Below are 25,226 nucleotides of genomic sequence, written 5' to 3'. Positions count from 1 at the left end.
ATCATGAAATTAATGCGCTTCAAAAATAGTGAATTTTATCATCTTGGAATGGAATAAATCAATTTGTTTAATTGGTAAAACTAACTCGAATCACAAGAAAACTCTGCAGAGAGAGTTTATGCGAAGGTTTTACAAAAATGTCAATGACGCATAAAAAAAAATTCATCCCGGCATATGCAACAACCATGATAGAAACTTGCTGACAGATAAAATAATGGTGGTGTAACTGCTGGTGACGTCCTTACGTCTGCGCAGTGGACGTCCTCACGTCCTAAACTAGCTCACCCGTATTCCTTCGGTACTGGCGAGTACCGACTAGCTCACCGGATGCCTTCCCAGGGTCGGCACTTAACTTACTGAAGGATCTCACGAAAAGTTCTGCAGAAGCGGACAAAGGGACAAGAACCATACGGACTTGCATGCAGACGCTCTTCAGGAAAGAGTGAAAAAGAGGGTTAGATACATTTTACTTAATTTGTTTAATTTTTTTTTTGCTAGCTAGCGGGCGGGGTTAACGTACGACATTCCTTCGTAACTGCGACTGTTCTCCGTCCTGGAGCCTCGACATCCGGATTACCGCAGCGCCCCAGCGGACGCTGGCTCTGGGATTCCTCCTGACTGCTTCGCTTGCGGCCCCGTGGTCCTGATGTGCCTCGAGGGGGCGGCCTCGGGTCCGAGGAAGTTGACGGGTGGTAGGGGTGATAGGATCCCCACCAATCCTCCCGTGAGGGACGAGCTTGGATCACGGATCACAGCTGCTGGTTCAACTCGAAAACCTTCAAACGTCGTGTAAGCCGCCGAGCCGAGTCGCCGCGGTCAGCTAGGTACCACCTCCGCGTTCGTGGTAGCCGGAACACCTCGTAGACTAGGATTCTCGGGTTCCGTCAGCCGGGCCGGCTTGATAAAAATGTTTCTGCCACGAGGACGGGATCTAATGGTTGGGTGCGACCCGTGTACAGGTGATGTTCTTGTCCGACCGTGCGTGGGAGGGGTCCGACGCATGCCCCGGCCTCTCAATGCCACCGACTGCTGGGCCCACGGCTTAGTCACGAAGACGCAGAAGCTCCCTTTGCCAGGGGAGTCCGGGCTGGATGCTACCTGTTCCGGGGCCTCCGGAAATGATAGAATGGGTTCAGCGTGGCCAGTTCACCGGCCACGAGGTAGCGCGTCCCTCGGGAGGGGCTCCCAAAATCTCTTCACTTTCCCGGGATGTCTTCTGATACCGACCGAGATTACTTCGTAGCACGGAAATTACCGCTTTCAGTTGGCGTCTCGACCCACTGGATCGGTCTCCTTTTCCTCGAGCTGAAACAGTACTGGCTGCCCGAGACGGTCCAAGACCGTGGGTTTTCGTCAATCCGAGAAAATTGGTGTCACTTCTCTTAGCGATCGATATCAACTGTCGCCCGATGGACTCCGTTCGTCTTTTCTTCCCCTGGATTCGAGACTTCGTAAAACCGACCTCCCTTCGGTCATCTTCGTTATTTTCGCCCCGGATGTAGTATTGCTCCCGCTGAAGTCGCCTTCTTATAGAGATGTGCGCCATGTAGTGTATACGGGTAGCTTTTATCAGTGGGTATGCGCCATGTAGTGTTAGTGGAACATGTTTACGAGGGGTACTGCGTGCGGAGTCTCACAATCATGGCATACGTTAGTAGGGGAGCGTGGAGCCAAAAACGCAGGCAGGCCCGTGGAATGCCCTATTGTTACCACAAACGGTAACAGTGGCTACCAGAAGGAGAGAGCATTTCAAGGTGTTATTGAACGATGGGAATGGAAGAGCGACAGGCTGTGGAACCTCCAACGGAAATGATTCAGTGGATCAATCTGTTTCTTAAAACTTGAAAAAAACAATATTTTTTTTAGTAAGCCAATGTTGGACTGATTAATTGATATTCATATTCTTCTTCCCGCTCTTCTTCTATTTCTTCTTCTTCTTCTTTTTTTTTCTTCTCTATGGCTCTATGTTCCCTCTGGAACATGGCATGCTTCTCCTCATCTTAGTATTCGTCGAGCACTTCCGCAAGTATTAATTGAAGGGTTTTATTAGCTTGCCATTGCATGAATTTGTATAGTGTGAGGCAAGCACAATAAAACACTATGCCGAGAAATTTCCCCAGTGGCTATAGTGGTCGACAATGAATTATTCATAGACGTGTCGAAAGTTTACTTGTAGTTGTCGCCACTGTTTGAAGAGAGGCTGCATTTCAAGCAAAAAATCAGAATTTCCAACAACAAATTCAAGGAGAGTATCGGAAACCAGGGCCCATATAGCCGAGGCGGTAAACGCACGGGTATTCAGCATGACCATGCTGAGGGTGACGGGTTCGATTCCCGGTCGGTCCAGGATCTTTTCGTAAAGGAAATTTCCTTGACTTCCTTGGGCATAGAGTATCTTCGTGCCTGCCACACGATATACACATGCAAAATGGTCATTGGCAGAGGAAGCTCTCAGTTAATAACTGTGGAAGTGCTCATAGAACACTAAGCTGAGAAGCAGGCTTTGTCCCAGTGAGGACGTTACGCCAAGAGGAAGGAAGGATCGGAAACCACAAAAAAAATGAAACGAGCTCACCAATAACTGCAGTTGACACCTCTAACCAGCATGAAAACTATCTCATTCCAATTCTTACAGGCAGTGCCTTACTATTACTACAATTTATGCTTTTTGTACAACATACAGAGCATTGTGAGTGAAGCTCCAAAAATAAAATTTGGGAAAAGCAGACTTTCAGAATACAACTTGCAGTTTCACTCTCACGATTTCGACTTTCTGTCACGTTTTTTCTCGTTCCGCGATGATTGCAATTCGGCCGGTGAGAATGTGAAACGGCTGATAGCCAATCTGGTAGTGCTATGCCTTCTGGCAGCTAAAGTTTAGTGATTGGGGCGCGACTGCGGGATCCGGGGTCAGTTGCGGAAAGTGATTTTTCGTTTTTTGCGTCGTTTTCCCATGGAAGTGTGAAAGAAGGCGCAAATGTGAATCGTTATACGTGTGTGTGTGGAGAAAATACGCTATGTGAGATTCAGCCATAGGATAAAGATTCTTCTGGAATTTATTGACAGGTGGTCACAAGGATCAACATTGGGTTTGGATACTTTTGGAAAAGCATGAGGGCCATCCTTAAGGTAAAGCTGCTAGTACACAGGGTCAAATATTTGTCCAAAAAGAAACCAATGCTCAAACATCTTGTTTGACTCGATCGAATTTTCATTAGTGTCAAACTGATGTTGTTTCTTGAGTTCTTTCCTTGTCAAATATTTGACCCTGTGTACTACTGGCCTAACTGTTTGTACAAAAATAAAGAGTGAAATGAAATGTGGCAACAGGCTGCGCGGGTGGTTTGACAGCATGAAATTTTCGAGTTGCGTCTTTTCTGTCTTGCATAATTTGATTCGGCCGATGGAACTACGACATCCGGGTTCGGGCGTATTTTGGAAGATTATTAATTGAGTGATTATAGTGGAAGTTCTGCGGTTCGGTTGCGTTTATTCGATTAAAGGTCGAAAACAATTTGTGTTAGTTTCCCCGGATCCCTGTGGAGCAAATAACAATGCCATAATGAAGGTGCAAGTGTATAGGGACTTTCAAATAGTCATTTTTTTGGGTTGATGAGAAAAAAAAATGTCACCCCCGAAAGTATCCTGATCCTGATTGTGTTTGAATAAGGCGAAATTTCTAAAGTGTGATTCTGATTCTACCTAAATCATCCTGAAACAATGTTGGTCTGTTGCCGAGGATAAAACCACCAACTGTCTCAAGAGCTCAAGTCCCCAATAAGATCAATATGGTGAGGTCTTTCTGATAAGTTTTTGTATTTGTGCTCGTATCAGTAACATCCAAATATTGCGGGTAAATATTAATTTGGGGAGGGTTGGATACCATGACTTTTGATCTCGTTTCAGAGAGCGGGTAAAGGCGCTTAAGCCTAGGCTTGAGAGCCAGGGCATACGGGGGAAATACCGTCGCCCCATCCCAGGATTTCAGAGGACATGGAGTGACATTAACATTCTTAGCATAGTCACTCCCAACGAAGCGGTATATTATTCTCACTTTTAACAGAACGGTTGGTACGAGATGTCCCCGTTTACTGATTCAAAAAAAAAAAACAATAAAAACGCTGCACAGTAGGCCTGGCCGCTTTAATGCTTGTAATGCATCTCTGATGTACTGCAAATATTAATAATGACAAGAAAAATGATGGGAGTAGTCGAACCTATCATTTTCCAGGATTCTTTCAATGAATGGCTGTGTATGTGTAGACTAGACTAGACTAGACTAGACAACTTGCAGTTTCACTCTCACCAACGGTATTTTCTCTGCTGTGCTAGGCTTTCCATGCCATCGCCTACCTACATCTTCGGAACCATCACGCACGGTCGCGCGCTTAAATTGATAATGTGATCAAGGTAGAGCGTGTGGCCTCCCATTTTTCTCTGGCTTTTTGGATCCCGAAAAAAAAAACACGAAATCCCCCGCTTTAAATCTTCCAGATTAGAGACCCCCGATATTGCGACGGACGAGTGGAGGATTGGAGCTGGAAGGGCTATTCACGTGAGATATTTTTCCTCTGTTGAGAGGTGGGTTTCCTAAACGTTGTTAGTCTTGCAAAGCTCCGCAGCCTCGTATTTCGCGTCGCTCGGTCGGTCGTCGTAAACTCGACGACCAAATCCGGACCCATATATTTTTTCGGCAATCGAACCACGTGCGGGCCGCGACGGAGTTCTGCTTCTGTTCTAGGTGGGGGTGTGATGGGACAGGACAGGATGAACTTTCGAGTGGTACACAAACAAAATAAAAATTAAATGGAAAGTTTCGGCGTGGGTGAGATGTGATGTGAGGTGGTGACGACGTGTGGGCGGTGATGCAAAAATGGAAAGTTTTCCACGGAAGCATGGAGGAGAGTAAAAAGACGGTCCTAGTTTACGGGCAAAGGCAAAACTTTACAGATAAGAGATTAATGCACTTTCTCTTGGTAATTTATTTGAGTTCCATTTGTCGGTTTCAAACTTTGGGCTGATTGGGAATGGTATATGGTTGTTTTGGACGGGAAGAGAAATACTACTATAGTTGGACATGTTTGCTTTTATAAATTTTAAAGCCAAAATTTCAAAAGAACTGTGGAGTGTGGACACTTCATTATTAAAAAATAAACACGTTAATCCTCTGCATTACACTGCAGTAAACAAGCACCAATCGAATAAATATTCTCGTAAGCCGCTCCACTCACAAGAAAAAATAATAATAAATAGAGTCGAAATGAAACGAACCGTCATCATCATCCCGGGAGAATCCTATAAAAGCCCCAATCAACAATCAACCATCATTTTCCCGGATGGCTCTCATATCCTGGAGAGCAGGAAATTCGGTCCTCATTCCCGTGCCTCGGCCGTGTATATAATTCACAGCAGGAAGGAGCTTTCTCACGATGCTCGTTCAACCAGAAAATATGACCAGGAGGGAGGATGGGGAGAATCTACGGGATCTCATCTGGAGCAAGAAGAACCGTGATAAATATATCGCCGCCGCCACCATTGCTCATCGCAATCGTAATCGAATTATTCGTTTTGCCATTTGGCTGAAAATTGGAATCAATTATTGTAGGAACGGGTATGTGGGGATTTTTCTTATCGCATCTCCGTGCGGGATCTGAATTGATTGCTACACGCAAACACCTTTAGAGCTATGTACCTATATGTTGATTGATCATAGAACGGTGGGGTCATATCAGTAATACTCGAGATAGTATGAGCTCGAATGAATATTGGAAGTTACATTGCTGGGTCCCTGTAACCACAGCTGTAATGACGTGGGTATTCAGCAAGGCCATACTGAGGGAATGGGTAATCTCGTTCCTGCCATCCCGGGTAGAGGTGAATAACAAACCAATAACTAAAAAATAACATATTTTGTCACCATATCTAAATTTGCAATTCTTTAGTTTTTTATGAATATCCCAGGATGACACGTAAATAACAAAACATGTCATCATTGTAAAACTTGTAATTGGCGAGTTATTATTGAATAGTATAATAACACAATTATAACAAATATTACTATCATACTATCAGCAATAATATCAAAACAATAACATAATTTACCATCACATTAAAATATGTTATTGTTTTGACATGCTTTTTGCTATTATTTTGTTATTACAATGGCAAAATCAGTTATTCTTTAATTGTTATGCCATAGAAATTTAGTTATTATTTTTGTTATTTTAACTCTTATGTCAAACAAACTAATAGCAAATTTTACCATTCAAGCATTCTATTTTAATGGTAAAAATTGCACTTCATTTGCCATTTCGTTCTTCCCGGGATGTGATATACACATGCAAAATGGCCATTGGCAGAGGAAGCTCCCAGTTAGACCTGTGCGCCGACTATATTTTGCTCGGCATTTTTGGCCGGTGGTGGCGGCGTGAATCGGCGTGACCAACATTTGATCATAATATCAACATTGACAAAAAAACCCAGTCAACACACGATCTCATATGATGTTGGATAGGATGCAAAAGTGGAGGCGATATACGCATACTTTACACGCGGTTAAATGGAAGCATGTACGCATATGGCCTCCACTTTAGCATCCTATTCAACATCATATAAGACTTTGTGTTAGCTGGGAAAGCCGTTGTCAATACGCTCAAGAATTTGTAGTCATAGCTTTTCCATGACCAACTGCGACCAACTAACCAGCATACACAAAGTCTTATATGATGTTGAATAGGATGCTAAAGTGGAGGCCATATGCGTACATGCTTCCATTTAACTGCGTGTAAAGTGTACGTATATCACCTACACTTTTGCATTCTATTCAACATCATATACGATCGTGTATTGACTGGGTAGTGACTACACTAGTGGTTAGACCTATTGTGACATTACCGGTATCCTTAGCGTAGTGCATTGCAAATGAAGGGCAATAAAGTATCGATTATACTATAGTTGTTGGTATTTATTTTCTTTAAACCTTCAGGAGCTATCAAATTTGATAATGAGGTCGCACTATTTATACTAAGGAATCCCCAAATAATTTCAGGGAGGAATCTCAGAAGGAATTCCGGGAGGAGCCTTAAAGAAACTCCTGATGGACTAATCTCTGCAGGAACTGCTGTATGTAACACTAAAGAAACTTTTGCAGGAATCTCTGGTGGGTCAAGGATCTCTCTTAGAGAGATCCCTGCAGAAACTTCTGAATTCAAGCAGGAACTCAAGGAAATTACAGCAGGAATTCCCAAAGAAATTCCAGCGGGATTTTTAAAAGGAATTCTAAAAAGAAGCTTAGGATTTCCAGGAGGAATCAACAAATAAAAATACCCAGGAGGAATCCCTGAGAGAATTCTAGGAGGAATTGTCGATAAAAATCCACAAGGATTGCCGAAGGAGTTCCATTCGGAATCTCCGAAGAAATTCTAAGAAGAATCTCCGAAAGAAATCCAGGAGGAATCTCCGGAAAAAAATGAAGAATAATCACCAAAGCAGCTCCAAGAAGGAGTTCCAGAAGAAATTTCCGACGGAATATCAGGAGAAATCTCCGAAAAATTTTAGGAGGAATTCTCGAAGGAAGAACCCCCCAGGAGAAACGCCCAAGGAACTCTAGAAGGGATCCCTGAAGCTATTCCAAGAGCAACCCGCGATACAATTCCAGGAGCAAATTCTAGGAAGAATTACCGAAGGAATTCCAGGAGGAACCCCAAAAGAATTCTAGGAGGAATCCCCGGATGAATTAAATACGGACTACCTGGAGGAATTCCGTGAGGGTTCCTGAATGAATTGCAGGAGACATCGCGCGCTCGTCAGACAGAGGTGGCAGGGAGGAGCAGGGATGCCATATATACAAATTTATTTGTATTATACAGATTTTTGAGCATCCATACAGATTTCGTTTTATATGAAATACAGATTTTTGAGCAAGAGGGGGCATTTTATTTTTGTATGAGATACAGATTTTTCACCAAAATTTTGTATGAGATACAGATTTTTGGAAATAGTGATACAGATTTTTCAAAATATCATCTGGCATCCAAGGATGGGAACACTCACTTGCATTTTTCTCAGCTTAGAAGCGTGCATTCAAAAAACGATGTATAGACGACTTTTGTCTTGTGATTTTGTCTAAAAGTTTGCCGAATGGAGTAGAGGTCGCACACGCATACCGAAGTCGTGAGGAAGCTGCGAAGGCAACTCTCCACGAGGTGAATGTAAATTACACTCACCTCGTGGAGAGTCGCTTTCACAGCTCTGTCACGACTTTGGGATTCGTGTGCGACCCCTATTCTGTTTGACAAAGTTTTAGACAAAACCACAAGGCATAAGTCGTTTATACATCATTTCTAGATTGCACGCTTCTGAGCTGAGAAAATAGCAAGTGAGTGTAACTCTTTGCAAGTGAGTGTTCCCATCCCTGCTGGCATCCCTGGGGAGGAGACCCACGCGGTCGGCGACCGGCAGTTAAGCGCATGAAAAACACTTCCGGGGTTCCTTGCGCCAGGCGCTGCGTATGTTTCGCCACTTTCACGCCATTTCAGAGGACGGAAGAAAGTAAGATGTTAGATATAAGTACACTCATGCCCGATAGGGTGATCCAGGGCGATTCAACTCCTCTCACCTTCATACACTACCCGTCATAAGTACGGACTCACAAAAAGTATTGCAACAATATTGCATCACCCTGACTCACCTCGATATCTCTTAAACCAGAACACCTAGAAAAATGCCGCCTTCAGAAAAGTTGTTGCTTTTGATCTTCTGAATAACTTTCCTGAAGACATCATCTTTGTAAGTCCTCTGGTTTTGGAGATATCGAGGTGAATCAGGGTGATGCAATATTGTTGCAATACTTTTTGTGAGTCCGTACTTATGACGGGTAGTGTACATGTGATTCCAGGAAGAATCGCCAGAGCAATTCCAGGAGGAATCCTTGGAGGAATTCCTAGAGGAACCCTTGATGGAATTCTAGGAGGCAGCTATCAAGGAAGTTTAAGAGAAATTCTTGCAGGAATCCCAGGAGGAATCTTCGAAGAAATTCCCGGAGGAATCTTCGAAGGAATTCCAAGCGGTGCACGCAAAGGTTTTTCAGGAGGACGCTCTGCAGGAATTCCAAAAGAATTCCCCATAGGAAGTCCAGGAAGAGTCCCCGAAGAAATTCAAGGAGAAAATCCCGAAGGAATTCCAGGAGGAATTTCTGAAGGAATTTCAGGAGGATTCTCCGAAGAAATTCTGAGAGAAATCACCAAAAAGGAAGAAATCGCGAAAGAATTTCAGGAAGAACCTACGACGGAATATCAAGATGAATCTCCAAAAGAATTTCAAGAGGAATCCATGCAGGAAGTCCAGGAGGAATCCCAAAAAGGAATTTCAGAAAGAATTTTTAAAGGAATTCGAATCTCTAGGAAGAATTAACAGAAAATATCCAGAAGGAATCTCTGAAATAAATCCAGGAGGGATCTCCGACAGAAATTTCAGGATCCATCACCGAAGTAATTACAGGAAAATCCCTGCAGGAATTCCAGGGAGATTTCCCGAGGGAATGCCGAGAGGTATCTCTGAAGGATTTCCAGGCGGAATCCTCGAAGGGTTATCAGCGGAATCTCTCAAAAGGAATGTTTTCGGGTAGGGGGAAGGATTTGTAGGAGGTATCCTCAAAATCAGAATTCTCAAGCCTATTTTTTCAACTGGTTGTATCCTAAAACCCAAATCAATTTTACAAACATTCAACCCGTTATCCCTGACTATTCCGGGTGTAGAGGCTGCTCCTTAGGAACAACTGGAACAATTGCACTCCTGTAGGAATTTCTAAAGGAACTTCAGAAGGAATCCCTACAGGAACTCCTACACTGATTTCTAAAGACCTCCTGCATGAATTCCTGAAGAAACTTTTTACGGAATTCTTGATGGATCTCCAGGAGGCATTTATAAATTCTTCTGAAAGAATCTCTGAAGGGACTTTTGGACGGATACCTGAGTGAACTCCTGTTGAAATGGCTTAGGGAACTTCTGAAGGAATTCCTAATTAACACCTGGATGCATTTTTGAATCCTCCTCGAGCTACTAGGGAGATCCCTATACGAACTCCTGGAAAGATCACCGATTGAACTTCTGGAGTGATCGTTGAAAGAACTCCTGAAAGAATCTCTGAAAATTTTTCATGAGGCATCCCGCAGTAATTCCAACAGGAATCCCCGAAGGAATTTCAGAAGGGATTCTTGAAGACATTCCACGAGGGATGCTAGAAGGAATTCCTGTAGGAACCCTTGATGAAATTCTCGGAGTGAACCCTAAAGGATCTCCCTCAGCGATCCCTACAGAATGTCAAGAGGAATCCAAGAGTAATTTCTTAAGGATCTTCTGGATGAATCTATGATGTATCTATAGAGAAAACCCTGAATCCACCTGAAAGAATTTCTGAAGAACTGCTGGAGTTTTTCCATCCTGTTAAGATCTTCCTGTGAGATCTTTAAAAAAAAAATCAATGATGAAACTCCAGGAGGCATCCCTGAAAAATTTTCTGGAGGAATCCCTGGTGGATCTCCTGGAGGCATCACTGATCCCTTCTAGAAGAATCTCTGAAAAAACTTCTAGAGCAATGTGAATGATGCATAGTGAATGAAATCTAACGAAAAATTAAAAAAAAGTTTCAAGAGTATCGTATTTGAATAGACACCCTGAAATTAAATTTGAATTTCTTAAGAAGTTCTTGTTAAGAGTCTTCTGCAGAGTTGTCTAAAACAATAGATAGAAAAAAAAAAAACAGACCAAAATTCCAATGACCCGACTTCAAATTTGTATTTGACAATTGTCAGGTCAGAACGTACAGCTGTCTTTATCTTTCATAGGTGTACAAATCGTACCATCCTTTCCCATCCCTCAGCAGTCGCATGGACGTGGCTAGGACAGTTCTCGACCATTGGAGGAGTCAGACATTAGTTCCAAATCTTGTTGCTAAGGTTCGGACGGGAAGGAGTCAACCTTCATAACAGCGGTCAAGGACTGAACCATCTAAGAATTTGTGCAACTCGCTCAGTGAAGAGAATTGTCAGACAAAAGAGGCACAAAACAAGCAACAAAGAAGGCGCGACGATTACTCTTTATCCCTACTGGGAACAGATAATGACATGATCTCGAAATTTTTTGTTGCAGACAAAACGGAAGCTGAATTTGTTGCGTACTTTTCAACTTGTGAATAATCAGTTATTACTAACCCAAAGTCGAAACTTTTTTATGACAGATCTTCAACAGAGTTGCAGAGTTTACCGACTCGAAGTTACCGTTCGAAAATCACAATGCAAGGCTTAAAAATCTCAAAACTCATGGTGTACGATGTTTATCATATTATTTTCAAGTTGGGACAAACTTATGTCGCATTGGGTGAATTGTCGCAACAAATACAGGTTGCGACATTGTCATTATTGTTGCGCGATGGTTGAATTTTGATTCACTGAACTCGCTTAATGCCATTGATTTCTGCTGTGCCATTACCGATTGGTACAAATATTCTTCGGGGATTTTGTCATGCTTGCCGTTCTATAAAAAGCTTCAAAGTATATGGATTATCCTAAAATTTCTAAAACTGAATTTCGTGCTTTTTTATAAAATTTCTGGAAAATATCGAATCATTTCTCATAAAATTAATCAGTCAGAAGATCCTCCAAATTGTTAGGTTATATCGATACGATGTTGTCTTCACTCGATGACAAAAATATAATGTCCTGTTTTTGAGTGCAATGACTTTTGGAGGCATACAGAAATCAGAAAATCAGAAATTTGATTTCCCAAATTAAATTTGAAGCTCATCTGAGGAGAGTCTATTAAACCCCCTAAAAATCCACTGAAACCTCCGGAAACGCCCGGAAACGACCAGAAGCACCCTGAAATGCTATGAAAAGCACATTGAAATCCTCAGAAAATCTCTTGAAAATTCTCAGAAACTTCGCATGACCACCCTTCGAATCTCCTGTAGGCTACTCGTCCTCTTTTATCTTCTTTGCAACCTTGAAAACCGTTTGGGAAATAAACTGAATCCAATTAGGGTCACCATGCTCCCAAATGTATCGTATTCAAAAATAAAGCAATTACTGCACCAACAACTAATCTATTGCCCTTATTCTGGCTTAACCGGTTGCCAGTCTTAAATAGTCATAAAAACTTGAGGCTTTCGAAGGCAAAGTGCGTTTAATCGAAAAATTGAGAGATGAATTTGTAAAAAAATATTGCTTATTTTGATTAGTCTTTGACCCACGACTTCGTATCGCTATGTAGTTCGGCACTCCAACCATCTAAGCCACAAAACAAGTTACGTTTCGCCACCCTAACCGGGTCCGTCTTTCACAACCCGTTTGTCCGAAAAAGGATAATGAACTTAAGTGTGATACGTATCAGTACAATTCAAACTTCTAATATTCCATTCGGTAATTTCATGTTTTTGCATTTCTCGTACATCAAAGTGTACTAAAAGGCTATAATGTTCACTTAAAAAACGAATTTTCGATAGAAGGCTCGGAGGATCAAGTCACATATATCAATCAATTCAGTTCGACGAATTTATGTGTGTATGTATGTGTGTATGTATGTGTTTGTGCGCAAAAATAGTTGTCCCACTTTTAAAGCACATCCCATTGGCTGATTTTTCGGAAAATTCCCCGAATCGAACCGGCATTTAACCGCCTTGTATGCCATTGGATATGGTCCGGATCGGTCAAGCAAGGCGTTCCGGAGTTATGGTCGTTTCAGTGATCCGGACCAGCACCGGTAGAGCTGGCCGTATTTAAAAGTAAACCAAGCTCTAGACCACACTGCAAATCTGTTTTGCTGGTATTCAGCAAATTTTGCTGATTATTTTTTGTGCTGATTGCATTAAGGTGAAACATCAAGAAATCCCATTGCAATTTTGCATTAAAACTTTAGAGGCACAAATCTGACGATCGAAGCATCGAACCAAGCCGCACTTGTTTATCCTGGCTTTGCTCACCTGCAAAAGAAGGCAGCTTTTCCAAATAGAGAGCATTTGTTTGCGAATTTTCAAGATTGGTGCTCTTGAAAACGTGAATAGGGGACCAAGTCGGCCATTGTGGCAGCCATGTTTGTATTCTCTGAAGTTTCTCCTTAAGCAATTTGAATTTACTGAGTATCAGCAATTATTTTTCAACTTGCTGAACCATCCAGCAATTTTGACAGTTGATCAGCAATGTTGTGCTGAAGCTCAGCAAAAATGTTGCTGAAACTCAGTAATTTATTTTGCTGATTTTTTTTGTGCTTTTCAAAAAAAATGGTGTGCAAGCCCCATTATGCGACACATCAATCTGCGGTGATTTTTGTAACCTTTAGCATAGTTGACGAATTTTGTGCAGAAATCAACACTGGAGACCATAAATTCCACAGTGACGACCCAAAATTCAATATAATAGCCTAATATTCAAGATGGCAGCTCCAAATTCAAGATGGTGGTTGTTTAATGGAGTTTTAGGCTCTAAAACCATGAGATATGGGTATATTTGGTATGAGGAAGATTTCCGGAGTCCGAAAATGACGACCAGAATGGTGACGGTCCAAAGTCCAAGATGATGACTATTAATTCGGCTATTTAATGGTGGTTAAGGCTCTAAAACCGTGCTATATGGGTATATTTGTTATGGGTGAGATGTCTGGAGTCGAAAAATGACGACCGAAATATCTAAGATGGTGGTTAGCAGGCTTGATAATCCTCCTCGAAATCAAAAGAGTTTTGCAACATGCTCTAGAGCGGTGCACATTGGGCAAAATCAAGCCCAAAGGTGGAAAAAATTAATAACTTTCTTATTACAAGACACTATGTGACCATCAATGGCTTATTCGAAAGCAAATTTTCTCAAGAATTGGTTGGTAGATGGTTCATGTACGGGCAACTTCTCTGAAGCAAGTTATAGAGCCCGTTTTACCCCAGTTCCCCCTACAATTTGTGAATTTCTGTTGTTTTACGGCACTTGTTATGAGTTTAATGATTATTTCGCTGGGATACCATCGCCCCACTCCCATTGAGTAACGTTACATACAAAAAGTTATTAAAATGTTGGAATTTTAGGGTGTTGTGGGGTCAATTAGGCAATGGTATATTTTCAAGGTAGAAATTCATTTTTTATTTTTATTTATGATTTTTTACGTGACAATAACTAAATAAATGATCGAATACACATGGTGTACTCCTAAAGAAACCATTTTTGGTGAGTTTGATCTCAAATTATTGGTTATATTTAAGTTTTCCCGCATACAAATATGAGTAGTGCCCATCCTTATACCACCGATTCCAAACATTTCCAAACGATGAGCCATTACTTATATACTCCAAAAATATCCTAAATGTTGTTTGCGCATAGCCCCATAGACGGGAGGTGACGGCAGCATATAGTTTTAGAGCTTAGTTTACCCAAACTCCCCTATAAACTTATTTTTTATTGTTTTTAAATTTAAACAACTTTAACTTGAAACTTCTATGCATGATATGAGTTAATATTGATGAAGAGCTAACCAGTAATATCTCTGCATCCTATGAAATTTGGAAGTTAAGGGTACAATGGGGTTAAATGAGAAAAAAAAACATTCAAAAAACTTGATTGACCATATAAGTTAACAAATAGCTTGTTTGGCAGATAATGTATATACGAATGATTCATGTGCTTACGACATTGCTTCAGCGGGGTGTAAAGCCTGTTTCACCCCAATTTCCCTAAAAATATAATCAAATTGCTCCATTGCAGTTAATATAAAATATCATTCATATTATAACATTTTGATTCCAATGATGTTATAAATATGACGTTTGGGGATAATGGGGCAAAATATGCTGCTGCTTATTTCTCGGAATTTTGGTATTGAAGATGAAGAAATTTATTATCAATACGTGAAATAATATTTAAAATCCATGTCGCACACTTCCATTACTCACCATTCCAAGCATTTCATGATGAAGAGCTGTAGCGTGAAGTTGAGAATATCCAAACTGCTGCTTGCCGATAGACTTTATGAAGGTTGTAGTAACACATTGTAGTAAAAAGTCTCCAAAATGCATTCGATATATTTTTGTTAACGAAATAGCAACTTAAACATCAAATAAGTATTTATTTTGTGTTGCTATACACTAATAATATGACAGTCTTATTTCACTTAGCCAAGTACACTACCCGTCATAAGTATATACTCAAAAAATGTATTGCAACAATATTGTATCGCATTTGCTCACCTTGATATCTCCAATACCTTACAAAGAGGCTGTATTCATAAATGTTATTCAGAAGCCCAAAAGCAACAACTTTTCTGATAGCGGCAGTTTTGTAGGTGTTCTGGTTTTAGAGATATCGAGGTGAGTTAGGGTGATTCAATATTATAGCAATACTATTTGTGAGTCTCTACTTATGACGGATAGTGTATAACTTTTAGTAATAGATACTAGATTTCCTAAGCACATCTCTTTGCACATCTGATCATAATCGAAGTCATCTGGTGTTGCGTTCATTGAAGCAGAATCTTCCCGTTTGTGGCGGTAGTACAATTTCATCGTTTTTATAAAGACATACTGCCATTATATTTGACGAATTTTGCTCTGGGGATGATTTCCTTGCCAAATGTTCTCGAACAAACTTATGTCGTATATGATGTCTTTGCCTGCTTGTTCGCTAACGAAGATCAGTGGCGGATATGGTCAATGCAAAAGAAAAGTTTAGTAATTAATCAAGTTCAATTGCACAAAAAACAAAACTCTTCTGGTTAGATATAAATTCCTCAAGATGTTGGTATTAACTTGAGTTTTTTTTTTGTATTCGGCTAGATACTTTGCTGTACGTACTGTGCAAAATCGGACACCCTGTCCAAAAAGTCTTGCACCCTACATTACATACACTCAATTCTTTCTTTGCACGGGCTGTTTATCGACATAACTCAATCAATTTTTAATCAATCCACATTAAAATTGACGGTCAGTACTATCCGTATACGAAAAATCAAGTCAATGTGTTGATACATACTTCAAGTCTGAGGAAATGCTGTCGTTCATTTGACATTATATCAAGTGAATTTCAATAATGCCAAATCGAACCCAACACTCTCAGCATGGTTTTGCTGAATACTTGCGCGTTTAGCGCTTCGGCTATATGTGTTCTACCTGTGCATCAATCAGTCATTAATGAACTCGTATGGATATTATCTTTCAAACAAGTTATTTGTCAACTTATATGGTCATTCAAGCTTTTTGATTGTTTTTTTTTTCATTTAACCCCATTGTACCCTAAATTTCCAAATTTCATAGGATGCAGTGATATCACTGGTTAGCTCTTCATCAATATTAACTCATATCATGCATAGAAGTTTCAAGTTAAAGTTGTTTAAATTTAAAAACAATAAAAAATAAGTTTATAGGGGGGTTTGGGTAAACTAAGCTCTAAAACTATATGCTGCCGTCACCTCCCGTCTATGGGGCTATGCGCAAACAACATTTAGGATATTTTTGGAGTATATAAGTGATGGCTCATCGTTTGGAAATGTTTGGAATCGGTGGTATAAGGATGGGAACTACTCATATTTGTATGCGGGAAAACTTCAATATAACCAATAATTTAAAATCAAACTCGCCAAAAATGGTTTGTTTAGGAATAAACCATGTGTATTCGATCATTTATTTAGTTATTGTCACGTAAAAAATCATAAATAAAAATAAAAAATGAATTTCTACCTTGAAAATATACCATTGCCTAATTGACCCCACAACCCCCTAAAATTACAACATTTTAATAACTTTTTGTATGCATCGTTACTCAATGGGAGTGGGGCGATGGTATCCCAGCGAAAAAATCATTAAACTCATAACAAGTGCCGTAAAATAACTGAAATTCATAAATTGTAGGGGGAACTGGGGTAAAACGGGCTCTATAACTCGCTTCAGAGAAGCTGCCCGTACATGAATCATCCACCAATCAATTCTTGAGAAAATTTGCTTTCGAATAAGCCATTGATGATCACATATGGTCTTGTATTAGGAAAGTTATTAATTTTTTCCACCTTTGGGCTTGATTTTGCCCAATGTGCGGTGTTTTGCTTTTGCCTCGTCGCGAGGGAGCGAACGAACCCCAAACACAGAGACAATAAAAACTGAGCGAGGAAGAGGGGAACGAAAAAAGAGCCGATGATTATTTCGGGTTTTTGAGTGCGATTTACGCCTCGAGAGCCTTCCTTTGTATGGGAGTGGAACTCGCGAGAGCTTTTTGAGTGTGAGTGGACGTGAGATACACAACAAGCACTTATGAGTGTTGGACGAACTCCTCGCTGCGCGGCAAGCTCACGCTCGGCGCTGTTGAGGATTTGTGTTGTGATTTCTGAGTTTTATTTTCACTCCTCAGAAAATCGCCAAAATCGCTTCCTCATTTTCTCGCGAGGGAGTTTTTGTCAAGCCTGGTGGTTAGTATGGGACACGATTGTATGGAAAAAATAAATCCTCGCTCCAGTCGACTTTTAGATCCCATTTTGGTCCCATATGAACTGTACAAAATTTCAGCGCAATCGGTGAAACTATAATTTAGCGCAAGCGGTTCAAAGTTTGCATAGGATTTACTATGAGGTCCCCCAGAGGTCGCCCTTTGTCTCCTTAATTCAAATCGATCAACGCTTCTTATAGAAAAATCATTTATGAAACTTTCCTACAAAGACCGCAAAACAATTGGATGCTTGTGGAAAAAGTTATTGATTTATTACCGATTAGTGATCCAATGAACGGCTTTTTGTTTTGTTTTATCAGCAGCACTGCTGCTGCCGTTATTGCATGGGGTGGCGAGCATCCCCACCCCCAGAAACAGCAGCAGCCAAGGCAGCCGCTACAGTGCTGCTAATAAAACAAAACAAAAAGCCGTTCGTTGGATCACTAATCGGTAATAAATCAATAACTTTTTCACAAGCATCCAATCCTTTTGCGGTCTTCGAAAGAAAGCTTCATAAATGATTTTTCTACAAGAAGCGTTGATCAATTTGAATTAAGGAGACAAAGGGTGAACTCTGTGATTTTTTGTTTGAAAGTGTAACTTTTCCCATAGTAAATCCTATGCAAACTTTGGGAGATCGAAGCAAGCTGTGCGCGCAAACAGCTGCGTTATGTGGACTTTGAGGCTTTGAGTGTTGGGATGCGGTGGAATGGTTTTGGTTGGTTCTGGACTGTGGGTAAAGGGTGGCAGTTGGTGTATGTGCGGCGGACTGAAGGTCAGATCAAGAGAAAGCCGTAGATGGTGGCAATGAGTGGAAGCGGAAAAAAAAGAAAGAAAAATGAAGGGCTCGTTTTGATAATGAGTAAAAAAGCTGAGAAAAAACAGGACTAGGGTGGTACTAGAAACTAGTTGGAGAACAAAAAATATGACGTCACAGTGGTTGTGGTTAAAATTTTTTTTTTTTTTTATCTAGTTCGTTTATTTGGGGCTCAATCGCGTATAACGCTTTACGGAGCCGAGGATCTTTCTTTGTACTTAATAGTATACATTATACAGAGTAATAACTTTTTAATGATATCTGTTAGTAATGGGTGGAAGCCAGGGTACTCGTGGCAGCTCGAGGTTAGAAGGTCACATTTTGAGGGATGGACAGGGTAAGGATTGGGCCAAAGGTTTCACTGCTGCTCATCCGGGGGTGAATCGCATCTTACTAGCGTATTCGGTGCCTTGTGGTGTTGGTACCAACTTGTTGTGGGACTTGGTCTTCCGGATGGCCAGGGGCAGCTTGGTAACACAAAGAGGACAAAACAGAGAAAAAAAACTGGAGAAGAAAACACAAGCAAATTAAACTTTTATACCAGCAGAGCGAAGAAAGTCGAAAATACATCCCATGTATGTGACATCGCGGGTCCCCAACACATCTCTCACAAGAATAAAGGGTTGTCTACCTCGGGCCTCAAGGGTATCCAAAAGTAGCGCTCTGGAGGCGTCATTATCCGGGCATTGCCAAACTACGTGGTCGATGTCATCATAACCGGAACCGCACTTAGTACAAACATTGCTCAACGCGAGGTTAACCCTGTGCAAATGCGCGTCTAGCGAGTAATGGTTGGACATAAGTCTTGACATCACGCGAATGAAATTGCGACTTACATCCAGACCATACCACCACACTCGCAAAGAAACATTAGGAATAATGGAATGTAACCACCGTCCCAGCTGGCCATCTCGCCAATCATTTTGCCAACTTTGAAGAGAACTCTGGCGAACAAAATGGAAAAATTCATCATGTGAAATTCTTCTATCATAGATCTCACCTTCCTGTGCGCCCACCTTTGCGAGAGAGTCCGCCTTCTCATTGCCATAAATTGAGCAATGTGAGGGGACCCATACAAAGGTAATCTTGTATGATCTTTCGACCAGTGCACCCATCTGCTCCCTTATTTTTGTAAGAAAGTAAGATGAATGTTTTACAGGTTTCATCGACCGGAGTGCCTCAATCGAACTAAAGCTATCCGAGAAGATGAAGAAATGGTCTACGGGCATGTTGGAAATCATCCCCAAAGCGAAGTTGATTGCTGCCAGCTCAGCAACATAAACCGAACAAGGTTCCTGAAGTTTGCGGAAGGCGGTGAAATTTTCATTGAAAACACCGAAACCAGTGGATCCATTTATGCGAGACCCATCAGTGAAGAATCTCTTACAGGAATTGACATTTTGGTACTTTTCGTTAAAAATGCGAGGAATAGATATACACCGAAGTTGATCTGGTATTCCCTGAATAGCTTGTTTCATGGACAGATCGTATTTAACAGAGGTACTGTCATTAGTGAAGTGAACACGGGGAGGATTATAACTTGGTAGGCTTATGTCAGATGACATGTAGAACAGATAGATTCTCATGAATTTTGATTGAGTGTTCAGACTGAGCATTTCTTCGAAGTTTTCAATGACAAGTGTGTTGCTCACTCCACACTTGATAAGTAACCTTAGCGAGAGCTCCCAGAATCGGTTCTGGAGAGGTTTCACCCCTGCCAAGACCTCAAGGCTCGCATTATGCGTTGAGTGCATACAGCCGAGAGCAATACGCAAACAACGGTATTGAATTCGTTCCAACTTTATTAGGTGGCAGTTTGCTGCTGAGTGGAAGCAGAAAGAGCCATACTCAATAACAGAGAGAATAGTCGTTTTGTAAAGTTTTATGAGGTCTTCCGGGTGAGCACCCCACCATGTTCCGGTAATTGTGCGTAGAAAATTGATTCTTTGTTGACATTTTTGCACCAAATACTTGATTTGGGTACCCCAAGTGCCTTTTGAATCAAACCAGACCCCAAGGTATTTCGAAGTCAAAGACTGGTCGATTTCTATTCCCAAAAGATTGAGTTTCAGTTGGGCTGGGTTCCGCTTTCTAGAAAACACAACCAATTGAGTTTTTTGCGGAGCAAACTCGATCCCCAAATCTCTTGCCCAAATGGACAGATTGTTTAAGGAACTTTGCAATGGTCTTTGCAACATTTCTGCATGTGGGCCTTTTAGAGAAACCACAGCATCATCTGCAAGTTGTCTTAGCGTGCATTGTCCTTCCAAGCAACTAACAATGTCTTTCACGTAAAAATTATAAAGCAAGGGACTTAAACATGAGCCTTGGGGTAGGCCCATGTAACTAATTCTGGAAGTTGTCAGTTGTCCGAGATTGAAACTCATATGTTTTTCTGACAACAAATTATACAAGAAATTATTTAAAATTCCTGGAAGTCCACTATTGTGCAGTTTTTCTGACAATATTCCTATGGAAACTGAATCAAAGGCGCCCTTAATATCCAAGAAAACTGAAGCCAGTTGCTCCTTTTCCGCAAAGGCCAGTTGAATATCTGTTGAAAGCAACGCTAGACAATCGTTTGTTCCTTTGCCCTTGCGAAACCCGAACTGCGTATTTGAAAGCAAGCTATTCGATTCAACCCAATGGTCGAGTCGCGATAGGATCATTTTTTCCAACAGTTTCCTTAAACATGATAACATAGCAATTGGGCGGTATGAATTATGATCAGACGCTGGTTTACCAGGCTTTTGAATAGCTATTACTTTGACCTGTCTCCATTCATGCGGAACGATGTTGTTCTCCATGAATGAGTTGAACAGGTCCAGTAATCGTCTTTTCGCGATATCTGGGAGATTCTTAAGAAGATTGAACTTGATCATATCGCGTCCCGGAGCGGAATTGTTTGATGAAAGAAGAGCCATAGAAAGTTCCAGCATAGTGAAGGGTCTGTCCAGAGAACCGTCTCTTGGGGATGTTTCCCAAGAAATCGGTTGTGCTGGGACTGAGTCTGGGCAGACCTTTTTCGCGAAGCTGAATATCCAACGGTTGGAGTATTCGTCACTCTCATTAGAAGAAGAGCGGTTTCGCATGTTGCGAGCCACTCTCCAAAGCGTTGTCATTGAAGTTTCTCTTGAGAGACCCTCAATGAAGTGTCGCCAATAACTACGCTTCTTCGCTTTCAGTAGGTTTCTCAGCTGTCTTTCGAGCTTTGCGTACTCTTGATAAAGATCTGAGGTACCGTGCCTACGAAAAGTTTTGAAAGCATCAGATTTTTTAAGATACAACTGGGTGCAATCATCATCCCAGCCTAGTGTGGCTGGTCTTCTTTTGAAGGTTGCACTTGGAACACGTCGTTTTTGTGATTCTAATGCACTCTTATATATCAGTTCAGACAGGAATCGATACTCATCCAAAGGTGGGAGGGGATTGAATGATTCGATGCCAAAAGATACCGCTTCTGCATACTTTTGCCAATCGATATTCCTTGTGAGGTCAAAAGGAACCTGAATTGGATGGTCTGACTTTTCACTATTATGCTTTATGGTGGTTATAATGGGTAAGTGATCACTACCATGAGGATCCTCGATTACCTTCCACAAGCAATCGAATGATAGTGAACTTGACCCCAGTGATAGGTCGAGACGACTTTCTTTGCCGTCAGATGCAATACGTGTCACTTCACCTGTATTTAAAATGTTCAAATTGAAATCGTCGCACAAATCATAGAAAATGGCCGCTCTATTATCGTCATATGGTTCGCCCCACCCTGTACCATGTGCGTTCATATCACCCAGAATTAAAACTGGATGTGATAGTGCAGAAACCGCATTCCAAAGATGACGGCGGTTGATTGAAATTCTTGGAGGAATGTAAACGGAAGCTACGCAAAGTTCTTTACCCTTTACGTTTATTTGGCAAGCGACGATTTCTACGCCAGGATGAGTCGCGATTGGAATTCTATAAAATGAGTAAGTCTTTTTGATCCCCAAAAGAGCTCCCCCATAATGGTCATCTCTATCCTGGCGTATAATGTTAAAATCGTGGAAGTTGAGTTCATCTTCAGAAGAAAGCCATGTTTCACAAAGGGCAAATATATCACAATCAGAGTTGTGAATCAGAAACTTAAACAGATCTAATTTAGGTCTTAGACTATGACAGTTCCACTGTAGCACAGTGATCATATCTTGTACCTCACTTGATGAATTATCCATCGAAAGATATGATCGCAGCAAGGAGGGGCCATGATTGTGTCAGATTCCGAAGATATTCTTCTACTGTAGGTATAAACATATCAATAATGCCTCTAAATGTTTCTGGAAGGCTGAGGGCATTATATAAGCGATCCACGAGAACCCTAAAAGTAAATAGTCCTCGCTTGGGTCTAGGAGGCTTACTTGAACTGCGAGGAACTTTGGTAGCTTTTTTCTTGCTACCTTGTCGATTATTTCTCTTTGAAGTGTATTTAACAGGCGGAGACGGGTGTGACAGGTTCTTGCTACAACATGGATCTGAAGCTAGAGGAACCTGATTCTTCGGAGTTTTTAAGTTTACCCCGTCTCCTTTAAAATTAGGCAAACTTTTGAGGGAAGACTTTAAAAAGACCTTTCGGCGCAATCCCGGGGAAGATGATGACTTCCTTTTTCCAGGTGCGTGTACCTCCGAAAGAGATCCACCCTCATCAGTTTCGCCATCGTCCTGATCATCGGAAGACAACTCCTGATAGGGATTTTCAACTGGGACAGCTGATTCAGACACGGAATCTGGTGTTTTAAAAGATTTCACCATCTCCGCATATGTCTGTTTGGAGCGCTTTATGATAGAGCGACTCTCATTTCGAATGCGTCTTTTGTAAGCCGGGCAAACTTGCAAGTCGTGTGGATCTCCGCCACAGTAGCTACATTTTTCCGCTTCCTGTGTGCAAGAGTCCTCCAAATGAGCTTGGTTGCATTTGCCACAACGGGGCTTGTTGTCGCAAAAGCTATCACTGTGACCAAACTGCTTGCATTTGGTACAATTAAAAACCTTCGGCCTAAAAAGATGCACTGGGTAAAAACCACCATCAATCACAACAAATTCCGGGAGGACGGAACCTGGAAAAGTCACTCGAAAAAACGCTGAAGGCGAGTACACCTTTTTATTTCCTTCCATGGAAACCTTAGATAAGCGTTTACAGTCTAGGATAGCCACATCAGGAATTGACCTATTTTTGAATCGACCAAAGCCGGTCTTGATGTCCTCACATGTCAGCATTTCGTCGAGGATCTTCCCCTCCACCTCCACTTCTCGTGCTGGCACATAGACCGCGTATTCAACAGTAAACGCTTCGTGTTGAGCAATTTCATTTGCTGCTTTGTAGCTAGGTGCGGTAACACGCAGCTTGGATGCTTTCACTTGGTGAATAACGGTCCCAGGATACTTACGCGTCAGCTCTCGAGAAATCGAAAGCATATTCAATGGTTTGCATTTGCGCCGGAAATAGACAACCCAAGGTCCAGGCGAAGATGGCTGATAAAACCGCGTACGAGCAATGATATCATTGGGAGGCGTTTCGCCTCCATTTGAAACGTCCATGCGGGAAAAAATCAACCGCAGAAGAGTAAAACGTCAATGAAACAGAAGCAAATCTTTGAAAATTTAATTTATAATGGAAGAAAAAAAAACAAGAAAAAAAATTCAAGGGAAAAACTGCAAAATATTTTATGTCCGATTGCAATACTTATTCTGTAACGCCCTATATGAGTTCAAAACTCGGACTAGGTGAGAGACAGAAAATATGCCTGGGCAACCTTGAACCGACTTTGGTTTGGATGAGCAAAACAAATTCAACACAATGGGGGGCGAATGGATAATAAAAAGTGCTACTTAGCCGTTCGATGTTCGTTGTAGCTACAGCAGCAAGCCGTCCGCACTGCAGGTAGAAAACAATCCGAGCCGTCTGCTGCCTTTCTGCTGCTGTTGGTGCGGGAATGAATCGACCACTGTTGGCTTATAGTGATGTCGAATTAAACACTGTGGCACGATACTAGTTGACTTTAAGTCAAGCTAGTTCGCTTCCTTCACTAAGCGCACACACCTATGACACTATTTTGCACTGTTAATTGGGGATAACTTGATAGCAAAACTGATCAAAAACCCACACGTGCGGTGGGGCAAAAAGATCAAATAATAAAACTGTTGCAAACAAGTGCCGCGTGTGGAGACCGGGAACCTGTCGACCGACTCGTTCAAGCGCTCGGTAAGGAATGTGGTTAAAATTGGAAGAGTGTCAGTTGGATTGATTGTTGAAAAATTGACAAATGAATAACTTTGCCGAAAAAGAGTTTTTACAGTGATTGGAATAAGATTAGATTTGATATTGATTTAAAAACAAAAAAAGTAAAATAAGAAGAATATGAGTGCATTGGTTCGGGGTGACTTTAAAACGGATATTACAAATGAAAATCTGATGGGGTAATGTGAGGAATTCGGCAAAATATAGTGTTTTGGAGGAAATGCGTCGTCGACAGAGGATACCGGGGGGGCCGGATCACAACGTCCGAGGCCATACAGTCCCGGTCGTTAAGTCGCGTTTTTTTGCGAAATAACGTCCAAAAGTTTGGATGCGTCATAATATCCTATGTGCCTTCTTTCCTTGGACTTCGTGACATACCTGCATGTTTGAACGTTATGCCCCGAAAAAATGCGCCATAAAGTCCTGGGACATTATGGCCTCGGACGTTATGATACTGCGCCGATACCGGGCATTGAATTTGAATATTGGTATGATCTTTCTAATTTATCTTTTATGTATGCAGTTTGTCCAAACAAAGCACAATTTTATTAAATGTGGCCGGTGGAAATCATACTGCTTACTTTCCTTCTTATAATGCAGGTTATTTAATTCACCCGGGGAAGGGATCTTTATATTTTCTTCTCATATCAGAGAGCGAGCAATGGCGCTTAAGCCTAGTCTTTCGAGCCAG

General features: G+C 41.4%; 1 protein-coding gene across 1 annotated transcript in view; it reads left to right on the top strand.

Annotated features, from left to right (window-relative positions):
- The first annotated feature begins 1,641 nt into the window (after window positions 1-1,641).
- The window catches only part of LOC134286073 (uncharacterized protein DDB_G0271670-like), a 91,137-nt gene continuing 67,552 nt past the window's right edge, over window positions 1,642-25,226 (top strand). Inside the window, exon 1 of the mRNA XM_062847640.1 lies at window positions 1,642-1,718. Coding sequence (XP_062703624.1) covers window positions 1,642-1,718 — 77 coding nt within the window. The remainder of the gene's footprint in view (window positions 1,719-25,226) is intronic.

This window comes from Aedes albopictus, chromosome 2, assembly GCF_035046485.1.
Source record: "Aedes albopictus strain Foshan chromosome 2, AalbF5, whole genome shotgun sequence".
NCBI lineage: Eukaryota > Metazoa > Arthropoda > Insecta > Diptera > Culicidae > Aedes > Aedes albopictus.
The sequence above is the reverse complement of the archived record's forward strand: the minus strand, read 5'-3'. Positions and strand labels throughout refer to the sequence as shown.